Source organism: Rhamphochromis longiceps, linkage group LG4, assembly GCF_057381845.1.
Source record: "Rhamphochromis longiceps isolate RC_006_pf linkage group LG4, R_longiceps_female_GT1.1, whole genome shotgun sequence".
In the NCBI taxonomy this organism is placed as follows: domain Eukaryota; kingdom Metazoa; phylum Chordata; class Actinopteri; order Cichliformes; family Cichlidae; genus Rhamphochromis; species Rhamphochromis longiceps.
In genome coordinates this window covers 33,356,040-33,368,291 of record NC_140560.1, presented here as the reverse complement: position 1 = coordinate 33,368,291, position 12,252 = coordinate 33,356,040, and the positions used below count along the sequence as shown (strand labels likewise).

Here is a 12,252-nt window from a genome sequence, read left to right as displayed (position 1 = left end):
GGCTCTAGTTAGCCTTGCCCCCGCCTAGCTAACGAGCTAGTGGGTAACAGACGTCTCCGAAAACGTCGGAGCGCTTTTGAAAATATGTGGTGTCTTGATAAACTGAGCAGATATTTGAGGTTTACACAGCTACATTCTCGCCTGAAAATATGTTAAACGTTTATTTTGTGACCCAGAAAGAATAATAAGAGTAAAGTTAAAATTAACTAGCTGCCGCCATTGTTGACAACTGCGCTGGGCTGCGCTATGAATTCTGGGACACAGCTTCTTCTTCTTCGGGGTTTAACGGCAGCTGGCATCCTTGAACATGCAGTGCTGCCATCTTCTGTTTCAGTCCGTTATTACACTCTTAAATCCTACTACTCATTCCTGCGTCCTTTGTGATCTTACAAAGCTTCAAACGATGCGTCGACTATTAAATTAGTCGTCGACGATTTTAATAGTCGATATAATCGTGACTAGTCGACTAATCGTGGCAGCCCTAGACTGCAGTAAAATTATCTACAGTCATTCATTGTCCTTAATGGACGACAGCTGAAAGTTCTCCAGGTATTCTAGTCTGAGCAACTCAGGCTTCTTCACTGTCACCAGAGGATGGCTCCTCCTGACTGTAGTGAATGTCTCATTTTTCTCCAAAGGTTGTGGAGTTCCATCCATTTCAAAGTCTCTGTTTTCTCAAGATCCATCTGTAGTTTGGTTGAGAACGCTCACCAACTCCCAGCTACAGTGGATATCAAAGGGCTGATACTGTAATCCCAACTCTGTAGCCTGACACACATTTTTAGCCACTGTAGCCACTTTTTTTTTTGTTTTGTTTGGATCCTGCAAGCCGTGCAACATAAGCTGGATGCAAATAACAAAAGCTGAAAAGCTGAAAGAAGAACAAATATTGAACTTGCTTGTGTTGTTCTGTGCCTTGATGAATGTATTTGTAGTCATTTGTTTGGCATGTTATACATATCAATAAAACCTTGATTAGGCAGTAGTATATTAGGTTCCGCTAATACTCTGATGGATGCATCATCTGCCATCCGTCATCAGTTAGCTAAATAATGTTAATGTAAAAGCTGTCACCTCTGATCTTGTTAAAGCCTTACAGTCAGCAGCTTATATATTAGAAGGAACTTTTGGGGCTATGCCAGACTCCCAGAGATTTCCAGTAAAATGAGCTCATGTGACATCATGTTACGTTAAATGGTTTCTGCAGTGTTGCTTTTCATGTCTTAAATGTGCTTTTCTTGTGCGCCTATTAAAGATACCTCTTGTGGAGCTTGTGCTTTCTTACAGTCTCTTTGTGTCAAGTACCAGGTGAGAAACAGCATCACTAACTTTGAGTTGACATGGAAGACAAAATGTTTTGACTGTCTGCCACACAAACCTTCACATGATGTGAAAATGGAGTTACACTCACCTTTGACCCTGTCCCCCTTGTTGAAGCTGATTTCTCTCTCCCCCTGTGCAGAATGTGATCGAGTGGCTATAAAAACACGTCCTGGGACGGCGCTGTACAGGCGTCTTCGCTGTCCCGCAGTTTGAACCGTGGTGGTGGCTGGGCCAGGCCTGAGAGGGGAGGAGGATTTGAAACTGCAGTTTAAGGTTCAGGAACCTCTGTAGCATTTTATGTCCAGGACTGAGCTGCTGACTGAGCCCTTGGTACATCAAATGAAACTTTCTGGGACTCAAGTGACTTAAATTATTTTGAGAAATTAGCTACTTTGTTTTACAGAAAGAAAGAAAAAGTCACCATTGAACTGTTTAGTTTACGTGTTTATTTCTATGACTTTTCAGGGAGCTGTTATAAACGTTCCCTAAACATTGTGTGATTTCTGTTGAGTGTGACTTTGTTCTTTAACATAAAAATTAAGAATTGGCTGAATTATCAGAATTATTATTGATCTGAATGACTCTTAGTTTCCATTTTCAGAGAATACTAACAAATACTAACAATACTACACCAAATGAACCATATTCAACTCCTTTCATGGCTCTTTAAGAACGTGACTCACATAATCCACTTAAAAGAGTTTAACATCTGTCACCCAGCACAAAAGCCTCAAAAGCACTTCGATTGATCCATCTGAATCTGCAGGAAGTGGAAACAAAGCTCCTGTTTAACAGCACTTTGTCCTCCGACTCCTCCACTCACCCCTGTCTCCGACTCTGCCTGCTCCGGTCCTCTTTGTCTCCGATCCTCCCACGGGAAGGAGAGCGTGTCCGTGCCCCCCTGGGACTGCTGGAGCTCCGCAGGGTTCCTGTATGCTTGTAGCCCTGTCGGTCAGAGAAGGAAAGGTGAGAAATCTCAAATATGACCTACTTTAATGACATTTAACATTTTTCTGGGCTGTAAACCTAAAGAGGATAACAATAAGAACTGGTGATTAATCTTCTGCTCCAAAGCACATACTATATAAAATGTGAGAAGATAAGGCCCTGCAATTAGCAGTATTCACCACTAGAGGTTGATAAAGGTCATCCCCTGCGTTATATTGTGCACATGTTCCATCATGTTGGAAATGGGTGTTTTGCAGGCAAGCAGTAAGTTTAAAGAACCCATATATAAATCCCCTTCCAATTAGACAACAAGCTCCACATCCCATGACCAACCCTGCAGAATGGAGCAGAAAAAAATACTAGCTCTGATGGATTAAACTATGTTTGATGCACTTGTGCACTTAGAAATGCTTGCTGTGTGCTTTGCATCATTCATTTCAACAACACAAGTTGCTAAAATGTTTTAAGCTTTGAGATACGGCTGTTTTATCAGCTGCTGTCTCCATTGTTGGTAAAAAAAAAAAATAATAATAATAATCTGAGCTTTCTAATTAAAACGAGTAAAACATCCAGTAAAAATCTCTCTGAAAAACGAAAAGGTTACAAAATCGACCCATAGGTGTTTCCTGTGTCGATAATTTGAACTCTGACCTCCTCACACAGAGACAAACACAGACACCTGCACAGAGACGATGTTGGTGCCTGGGGCGTTGGGCACTGCCATCCAGTCTGGAAGGTTCATGCTGCTGTCGCTGTTGGCTCTGAGGAAGGGATGAGGAGGTATTGTCAGCGTCCGGGAGCTCTCCCGCCTCTGGGGGGCGTACTTTGGAGACTCCACAAAGGGGACTAGGGGAGACAGAAGAGATTTCATTCTTCTTTTCATATCATCCTACAAACCGTGATGCATGTTTCTTTACACTCTCCATCCACATGCTACTTCTTTGTATTTAAATTGTTATTGGCCCTTGCTGCTGAAAGAAGTCCTGCTGATTTAAGGTTAAGTAAGAGAGCCTGTGTGTTGTGTTAGCTTAAGAAAAACACCTTGCAGAACAAATCTGAGACCAGACATCAGTTATAGCACTTACCCACATCTGTGGCTCTGTGGTTTTTGATTATTTCTCCCAGCTCAAAATGGCCAGACATAACAGCCACCTGATGAACAAAACGCACACACACACACACACACACACACACACACACACACACACACACACACACACACACACACACACACACACACACACACACACACACTCCTTATGTTTAAGATAACTCTAATTAGGATGAGCAATATAGCCTCAAAATTATATAATGATATTTCAGAAGTATAGGGAAAAAAATTATTGAACACTTTATTTATTATTATTTATAAGTCTAAGTAAATGAAGGGCATTTTCCATCCTCTTTCTTCAGTGACGTGCTCTCATTAACGACACATTTTCTGATATGAAGTGTGAATGCACAGTAGTGACGCATCATTATCATAATAACAGAGAAAAAGTCATATTTAAGCACAAAGGAGCTTTGGTGGTGTTTTCCCTGGAAATTTAAGTAAAATTAATATCTTAGTTTAATAATTATAACAGTGTCTGCACAACACATTACTTAATAAAACTGAAAAATAGTTTCTACCTGGGATCTTATAGTTTTAAGCATGTACTAAAAGTTAGTGTGGGATAAATAAGGATGCTTTTGAACAATGAATCATGCAAAGCTACTTAAGCAGAGCACTAGATGAAACTATATTGGAATTGGAAATTAGCAATATTAATTTAAAAAAAATTATAGAATGAAAATTGATAAAGTAAATAAAATTAAAATAAATAATTATTTATTAAATAGAATTAATAGAAAATCATTACATAAAAACTATATCTCTGATGCATAAAATTTAAAATTATATTTTGTTTTCCTTTGGGAGTAATTTTCTTAGGTATCTATGATGGTTTTATCTTGTGCAAGTCAAAGGTAAATAGACAGTTTGCTCAAATTATTACCGTTCTGTTGCTTTTACTAGTATAAAATGTTTCTTCCATGTTTTCTTTCATGTTCTTTGTGTGTTCGAGTGTTACAGAAACATCTTTTCTGAATTAGCTGTTTTCCCTTTTCTGGAGCTTATATATATATATATATATATATATATATATATATATATATATATATATATATATATATATATATATATATATATATATATATATATATCCATATTTAGGGGTCACGTGCATTTCCAACACCTGAGACATCTGTATGCACTGCAGCACAGTGCTGGCCTGAAGTGAAATTAGGCACTAGCACTTTATACTTTATGCTATGCTAAGTTAATAAGACAATAAACCACACCATGCATAATTACCCAGCCAGACACTCAGCATTTACCTGAAAGGGGGTTTGCCCGCTGTTATTCTTTGTGTCTTTATTTGCTCCCCGGTAGAGCAGAATTCGTGCACAGCTTTCCTGTAACAAACAGCATTGATTAACGTATCTTTAATGCAAGTGCAATACAAAGGGCAGGATTCTCTACTGGCATTCCCCTGTGGCATCATTGCTTTTACTTAGTTTGTTGATGAAAACAAAAGCAGGTTGATCTTTTTTAAAAACACAGTTTTAAAGATCATTGCATCAAATTTCGGTACAGTCGGGGGAAGGCGATACTTGATTTGTACTCTGTGAAATACCTTATTGTATAAAGCACAGATGTGCAAGGCAGTGTTTCCAGAGGCATTCTGGGAGGAAGAATCCGCCCCGTAGAATAGGAGGTGCTCCAGATGCTGGGAGTTACCATTCTGACAGGCCTGAGAATGAAAACAGTTTGGTAGTAAGACCGAAAGAAAGAGCGAAAGCAAGGCGTCAAAGAGGAAAGATTTATGTGGTTGTTTAATAGAGAGAAAAGAGAGACGGGGGGGCAAGCAAGGGTGAAGAGGAGACGATGGCCAAAGGTGGCAGTAACACCAAATTTAATTAACACAACCTCCAAACTCAGGGGCAATAAAACACTGACAATACAAATATACACAATACAGTATGACAGTAATAAAGTCATTGCTAGAAAAACGAGCAGCATTATACACGCAGACACAATGACCCACGTGATTTACTTATTTTTTTAATTTAAAGTGAGAAAAAAGTCAACATGTTAAAGTACATGTGATGTAAGTCACAGTATTTTGAATAACTGTTTTATTTAATATAATAATATAATAGAATCCATGTACTTCACTGATCTTGAAGTCAAAGCTTTTTAAATCGTTTTTGCCTGAAATATCAACTGTGTCTCAAACATGCTTTAAACATTTTTCACTTATTATACAAATAAATAACCCACTCATTTATCTTGCAGCTATTACATATCATAGCCCTAAGCTAGGTTATTTTATCTCTTCAGATTTTTTTATTTGCTTGTAATGTTAATTAATTTTTAATTTTTGTTTAATTTATGGTCAAACCACTGGTTCTTATAGGGCACTTTTCTGTACATAGCACTGTAACAGATGATCCTATACAAATAACAGTGGGCCACCTTTACAGGCTAAATTTAAAATTCAAGCATATCATTAACTGTTATCTCATCATTATAGAGAAATGAAGCCACAGTTATAGAAATGCAAGAATATTTGTCTTCGACGGCAAAGTGTACAAAACAGGAGAGAGATTTTCTGAAGGTGCGTAAATATATTAATGTACTCAACGCAAACCAGGACAGCTGAGTCACAGCTGAACACATTTCCATTTGTTTTGCTATTTTCAAGTAAAATTGTGCTTTAAAGACAGCCTTGTGACCTCATGAATTTCTTCTTTTTGGCTCCAAAGAGAGGGGTGAGGGGTATTTCCTTAAGTGTGGTTTGCATAGGCCCTTACGCTCCAAATTCAGTGCCCCGTTCAGTCATGCTGCTGCGACTGCTGCAGACTCACTGAGCTATTATTAACCGAATAATTGACATGAGTTAATTTATCAGTGATGTGGTTAATTTTTTTCATTGTTAAAAAAAGTTAAAAGTCAGGAAAAACTGCCAGGCTGACCTATAGCACGCTATACACTCAAAACAGAAAACATGGTGTTAAAAAAAAACCTCAATGCATTTAATACTGACATGCAAAATTTTGCCCTCATTTTATTAAAATTGCTCGAGTTACAGTCTCCTGGAGTACACAGGGCTCACAATGCTTAATCCCTCATTTCTTAAACCACTTTTACATTTAACCACATTTAAGCTCTATAAACTTCACACTCTACATGACAGAAATCGAAATGGTGCAGTTTTTGATGTCTTTCTGTCTCTATAATATATCCCATGATGCTGACGCTCAGTCATGATTAATAAAATGAGATTTAGGGTTGATATTGTGGAACTTGAAGTGAATGTAAAATCAATTTGGTTGCAGTTTTTTGTGTTTTGGCCCAGAAAACGTTATGAGGATCTTTCCTCTATTAATGAAATTTTGAGTATTCAAATATACTGACAAATATAGCAAACTAAAGAGTGCAAAATTTATCCCCGTTATATCACAAAATATTCATGGTTTAGCATCCTCTCATTGAATGTACAACAGTTATTATGGAAAAGTAACAGCTGATTGCTAGAGGCGGGCTGACATGATGTGAAATTACCCTGCACCCAAATGCAACAGAACAATCTTCAATCCGTCAGACATGAGATAAAATGCAGCTTCTTTTAGTGGCCTCGTCCAAAAATCTTATTAGTGTTGAATTTATGAGTCAAATCATACTTAACGCACACACACCAACGGTTTCTTTTGGAGTCCCTGTCTGACAAATAGAGCCGAGGAGACAGATGCTTACGCAGTGAACACACTGAGATGAACAAGCTGATACCTCCATTTTTCCTCGCGGCCTTCCCTGTCCACTTCACAGCTGTTACATGAGGCCACTGAAGCAGGATGGGTAGGATGTGATGTGAAAGGTGAAGTGTTTCATGGCATGAATGGGTTTTGACGCAGACACACACTGGAACACAGAGTAGACTGGTACATTACAAAAAGTGATGTGGCATACTTCTGCAATATGAACAACAAGAACATGAGCTCCGAAAGTCCAGACGCCTTTTTCTGGTGCTTTCACATCTCAGCTCCCAAATAGATGTAAATCAGGCCACTGACCTCATTAGAGTTTGTTTCAAGGATCCTCAAACAGAAAGTTTTACAGTTGATTTGGTGTTTTCGCTTTTATTGAAAACACAGGAGATTAACTGTATTTATTTTGTCCTAGATTTGCTTGAGGTGACTTATTTTTTTTAAAAAGTGTTTACCTGATGTGTTTCATCCCAGCCGTTCTCGTCCCTGATGCCCAGTTTGGCGTGATGGTAAAGCATTGTTTCGCAGCAGGAGGTGTCGCCCCCTGTCAGCACAGTGTGGTAAAGAGGCGTCAGCCCTCGCCGGTCCTTATAATCTGGGGACGCCCCCAGAGAGAGCAGAACCTGTATGATGGCACAAAAGAAAAAAACCCCTCATGCTGAAGCCTTTGTTAAACTCTGACAGTAATGATAAAGATAAATTACTAAGATAAATAGCAATGATTTAAAGGGGACATGTTTGAAAATAATCCACTAGACCCAAAGCTATTTCCACTTTGTTTGCGTCCAGAAGAACATAATTATATTAAAAATTAATTAACGTCAGTCTTTTAAATGCCAAAAACGAACTTTAGAAAAATAAAAAAAACCTCATTTACGAAATGTTACACACTTGGTCGATAACGGATAAGATAAGAAACACTAGAAAGTCTAGCGTACATATAAAAAAATGTTTGGAGACACTATCTGAATCTATAAAAGATTTGAAAGCCAGTTTGAATGATAGATTCTCATCAACCATGCACTGTCTCTAAGAAGCAAATGATTTGATACAGATTCCCATGTAAGAGGACATTTGTTGTTGTTGTCTTTTGTTTCTGTGTTTTCCTTCGTTCCTTTTTTGCACCAACACAGAGAGACCACCGGTGCCTGTTTTCTTCGCAGTCACTTTCAGTGATTTTGGCATCAGAACAGGATAAGCACTGCTCCTGGCTGACGAGCGGACATGCCTTTTTAAAATCAGCAATTCCTTCACAGTCCGCCATTTTTATTTAGTCCCCAGAGTAGCTTCTGCCAGCTTTAACTTTAAAATGTCTCAGCCATAGGCGTTGCACACCAAATGTTCAGTTGTTGGCTGCAAGAGTGAACGCAAGAGTCCTTATGCGCTCCCTGTATCTGAGCTACTGAAGACTGAGAACTGGAGTGGAGTACTGTAATTCTTGATTTTCACTGTGCAACAACAACAAAAAAAGAAAATCCTTACCCCTAGCATGTTGTGTGGCTAATGTAGCTAATGTAATGATGGTGAACGCAAAGACAGAGAGGCCACCGGGAAAGGCAGGCAAGTTCTTGGGGACTGAGGGCAAACTAGAGAAATGTGCCAAGTTTGCAGTGACAGTACGAGAGGCCTGACTTCCTGAATGGTTGCGTGATTCTGTCTAAACCTAACGATATCAGTGAAAGCCTCTCATCATCTTTCTGGGAGTGAAAAAAGAAAGAAGAAAAAAGAAGAAGAGGAGAAATAAGCCAAGACAGATTCAGCACAGCAGTAATTGACTTGTTAGCATTCATATCAGGCTAGGAGAACATATACAGTAATGTTTACAGTTTACACAACACTTCATAAATGATCGACTTGGTTTTTGGCATTGACTCCAAAATAAACATGGTTTCCTCCATTTATGGATTAATGTTTTATTTATTTATAGGACTGTTGTTGCTGCTGCTGCTGTCAGATTATTTATGTCATGATACTGATAGAGTCTGGTTGGTTTGGTTTACCTAGATCACCAACAAACTGGAACCATGACTGTCCACAGCCTCAGCTATATCGAAATGTAGAAATGCAGACCAATTTGAAACCAAAGAACACAGACTTTAATAAAAGTTACTGCAAGACTAAAACTATATATTGAATACTTACTAAACTAGTTTTAGTAATCTGTCAAGATTTATGTCAAATTTATGAACAGAAATAGCACGAGGAAGCATTTGTGCAAGTGTGCATTGTCAAAATAAAGTGCTCTGCATGAATAATATTAGCTTTCAGAACTCAGAAATCTTATTATAAAAATTACCTTAATATTGTAATAAGAAAAGCAAAAACTAATATTAAAAACTTCTACATTCGTTTAAAATAATAAAAACTAAACTTCAAAGTCACTCTTAAAAATAACCAAAGATTAAACTGCGAACTATAAAAACATACAACTGTGTCTTAGCTCCTTCCTTTATTAGCATTTCATTAATGGTGCACATGTTTATGCTAATTATATACACATTTCCATTTATATTTAGTGTTTATGTGTTTTGGGCATTTACATGTTTGAATGTTTACATATACACCTTTCAAAACAATAATAATAATGTGTTGACTCCACCTCATTGGTTTTCCCACATCTACCTAAGTCTAGGACTTCCTGGCTTCTGATTGGTCTGTAGAGTCACATGGGGAATCCGAACAAGGAAGTTGTTGTGCTGAAGTGGGCCAATAGCATAACTGCTGCTAAGAAAGTTATCCGTCTCCGTGTATGGAGTTAAATCAGGGCCACGCTGTTTATCTTAATTGAGAGAGATTTATTATCGTATAGAAACCCTCATGTCACACAGTTTTAATGAAAACATTGTGCTTTGTGTAACTTAAAAGATCCTACAGGAGTTTTTTTCTTATTATTATTTTTGGCTCAATTTCTGTTCAAACACCTATTCCCAGTTGATGCTTCTTAAAGGGCTACACTTACACTTAAATCTGAGGTTACAATACGTAACTAAAGTCATTCTGCCTTGTTTTCTTCTTGAGAGGGCGTAGGCAGCTTATTTCTTTTCAAGACACGAAACTAGTCCATTTTTATCATGGAAGAATTGGCAATCTGCACTGTATTTTGAGCCAAAACTTGCTCCAACTAGTTAAATATATAGAATGTAGAACCTTTAAAACCTTCATCAAGTAAAACAATAGTACAGTAGGAAGGAAAAAATATATCTTGATGATAGTTTCCTAATTCAAGTTGAGGAATATTCATAGAATTCAAATCAGGATGGAAACTCATAGCTGGGGGTTCAGAGAGGTCACGTTACACCCCAGGCTGGGGAAAATGATGTATTCAATCAGAGTCTGATGTAAACCTTTGTGCAGTTTAGCAGAGTTTCTTTCCTTTGTGGAAAACATAGGCTCTAACAATGTTAACGCTTGCAATTATCTCCCCCAATGAGGTTCTCGTCTACAGCTACCTGTATTCTCAGCAATTTGAGAGCTGAAAATCTGGATAAACGCCTAAAATGTAAATGTGTCAAAACCAGGCAATCTGGATGTTAACGCCTCTCTTTCTCTCTGGCTGAATCAAATAATAGAGTTATTTGTTTGCATATTGTGTGTGGGTGGGTGTGGATCGCTGAGTGGGAGGGTCTTTTTGTTCGGGCTTTAGCTTGTTTAGATATACAGCAACGCAAATGAAGAGAATACAGTGTCACTTTCAGGGCAAATATCCATCTTGCAAGATATACACCCTGTTCTAGGTTGATGTTTTTTCTCTTTTTGTTACATAATACATGCAAAATCATCACTTTCCACAGGCAGATAGCAGTATGAAAGGACTCCAACATATGCAAATGTTTACCAGCAGGGCTGTATGGTGGTGGCCTCGAACAGCCTTGTGTAGCGGTGTGAGTCCATCTTTGGCACGGAAGTCAATATGAGCTCCTCCATCCACCAGGACCCGGATGGCCTCTCCTCCACCTGGCTCACACTGCACTGCCAGGGTCAGAGGAGTCTCTAAAGAACACACACAGAGACACACATATGCAGCTTTATTTAAATGGGACTGCTATAGAGCAGGGAGTTCACAGCTGATTTGCTAGAGAACAGTAGCTCTTTCCAAACTCCTGAGACAGAAACAAACATTTAAAAAAGAAACATTTAATGCATTTTAGTTTTTATGGTTATGATTTAACAATTGAATGACGTGTGAGGTGAAAAAGAGTTTGTGCATCACAGTAATGAAGCTGAGAAAGTGCAGCAAATGCCTACACATCTAACCTACAATTTACTGATAATCATGTAAAGTTCTTGCGTTTTCCATGTATTTTCAAACCAAATCTTCTGTCTGTGTAATCTTATTGTACCTTTAGATCTGGGCAGATCCTGTTTCCATGTAAGGAAAAACATGCAATAAAGAGGATTTAATGAAGTGACTGCACATACATAAATGTGCACAACTCACTTTGGAGATGACCATCAATCCTGCAATTACATGATGCTGCCCGTCCAAAAACTCTTCCTATGCAAAAGAGTTGAGCAACTAAACTTGGCACACAGGTACATCCCAGACCTCTTAATGTTTTTATCTATATCAGATATTATCATAACATAACATTACTTAGCATCCATGTTCCAACAGACAGAAATGACCTATTTTTAGCATTCTTGCAGGTATAACACCCTTAAAAAAGTGTTGGATAATTTAAATTTTACAACAGTAATCATGATGCAACCATTTATTTATTTTTAAAGAAGAAGGTTTTTCAAACGATGAATATACAATACATAGCTTTCCCATATTCCATATTTTTGTCTTTAAAGTTGTGAATATAGCAAATGGCACATGTTTCATGGAAATCTATTCAAGAGTCATTATAGACTAAAAGAACACACTAATGTGAAATTCATCTTGACAAAGTGTTTCTATCATTGTCCTCCACTTCTACAACTTTAATAAAGAAAATTAGTTAACTACCTTTGTACGACAACATGTAAATTTAAAATAAAAAAGCTGAATTTGGGCAGATATAAACAAGTAAAATCCCCTTATGTGTGACAACACTGTTTTATTATTTTGAACATGAAAGTTAGACAATCCTAAATCTCACCACCATCAACTTGCTTCCTGATTACGACATCCCGATCAGCCAACTTTAAGTCTTCTGCAAATATTTATATTCCTTTCTGTGATAG

At 37.9% G+C, this 12,252-nt stretch overlaps 1 protein-coding gene across 1 annotated transcript in view; it reads right to left on the bottom strand.

The window, feature by feature from the left end:
• Positions 1-12,252, bottom strand: part of shank1 (SH3 and multiple ankyrin repeat domains 1) — a 73,045-nt gene that overhangs the window by 36,770 nt on the left and 24,023 nt on the right. The window contains exons 5-14 of the mRNA XM_085405364.1: positions 10,919-11,073; positions 7,539-7,706; positions 7,152-7,237; positions 6,052-6,073; positions 4,950-5,066; positions 4,651-4,728; positions 3,357-3,423; positions 2,951-3,117; positions 2,147-2,268; positions 1,412-1,584 (exon numbers count right to left, since the gene is read on the bottom strand). Coding sequence (XP_085261490.1) covers positions 1,412-1,584; positions 2,147-2,268; positions 2,951-3,117; positions 3,357-3,423; positions 4,651-4,728; positions 4,950-5,066; positions 6,052-6,073; positions 7,152-7,237; positions 7,539-7,706; positions 10,919-11,073 — 1,155 coding nt within the window. The remainder of the gene's footprint in view (positions 1-1,411; positions 1,585-2,146; positions 2,269-2,950; positions 3,118-3,356; positions 3,424-4,650; positions 4,729-4,949; positions 5,067-6,051; positions 6,074-7,151; positions 7,238-7,538; positions 7,707-10,918; positions 11,074-12,252) is intronic.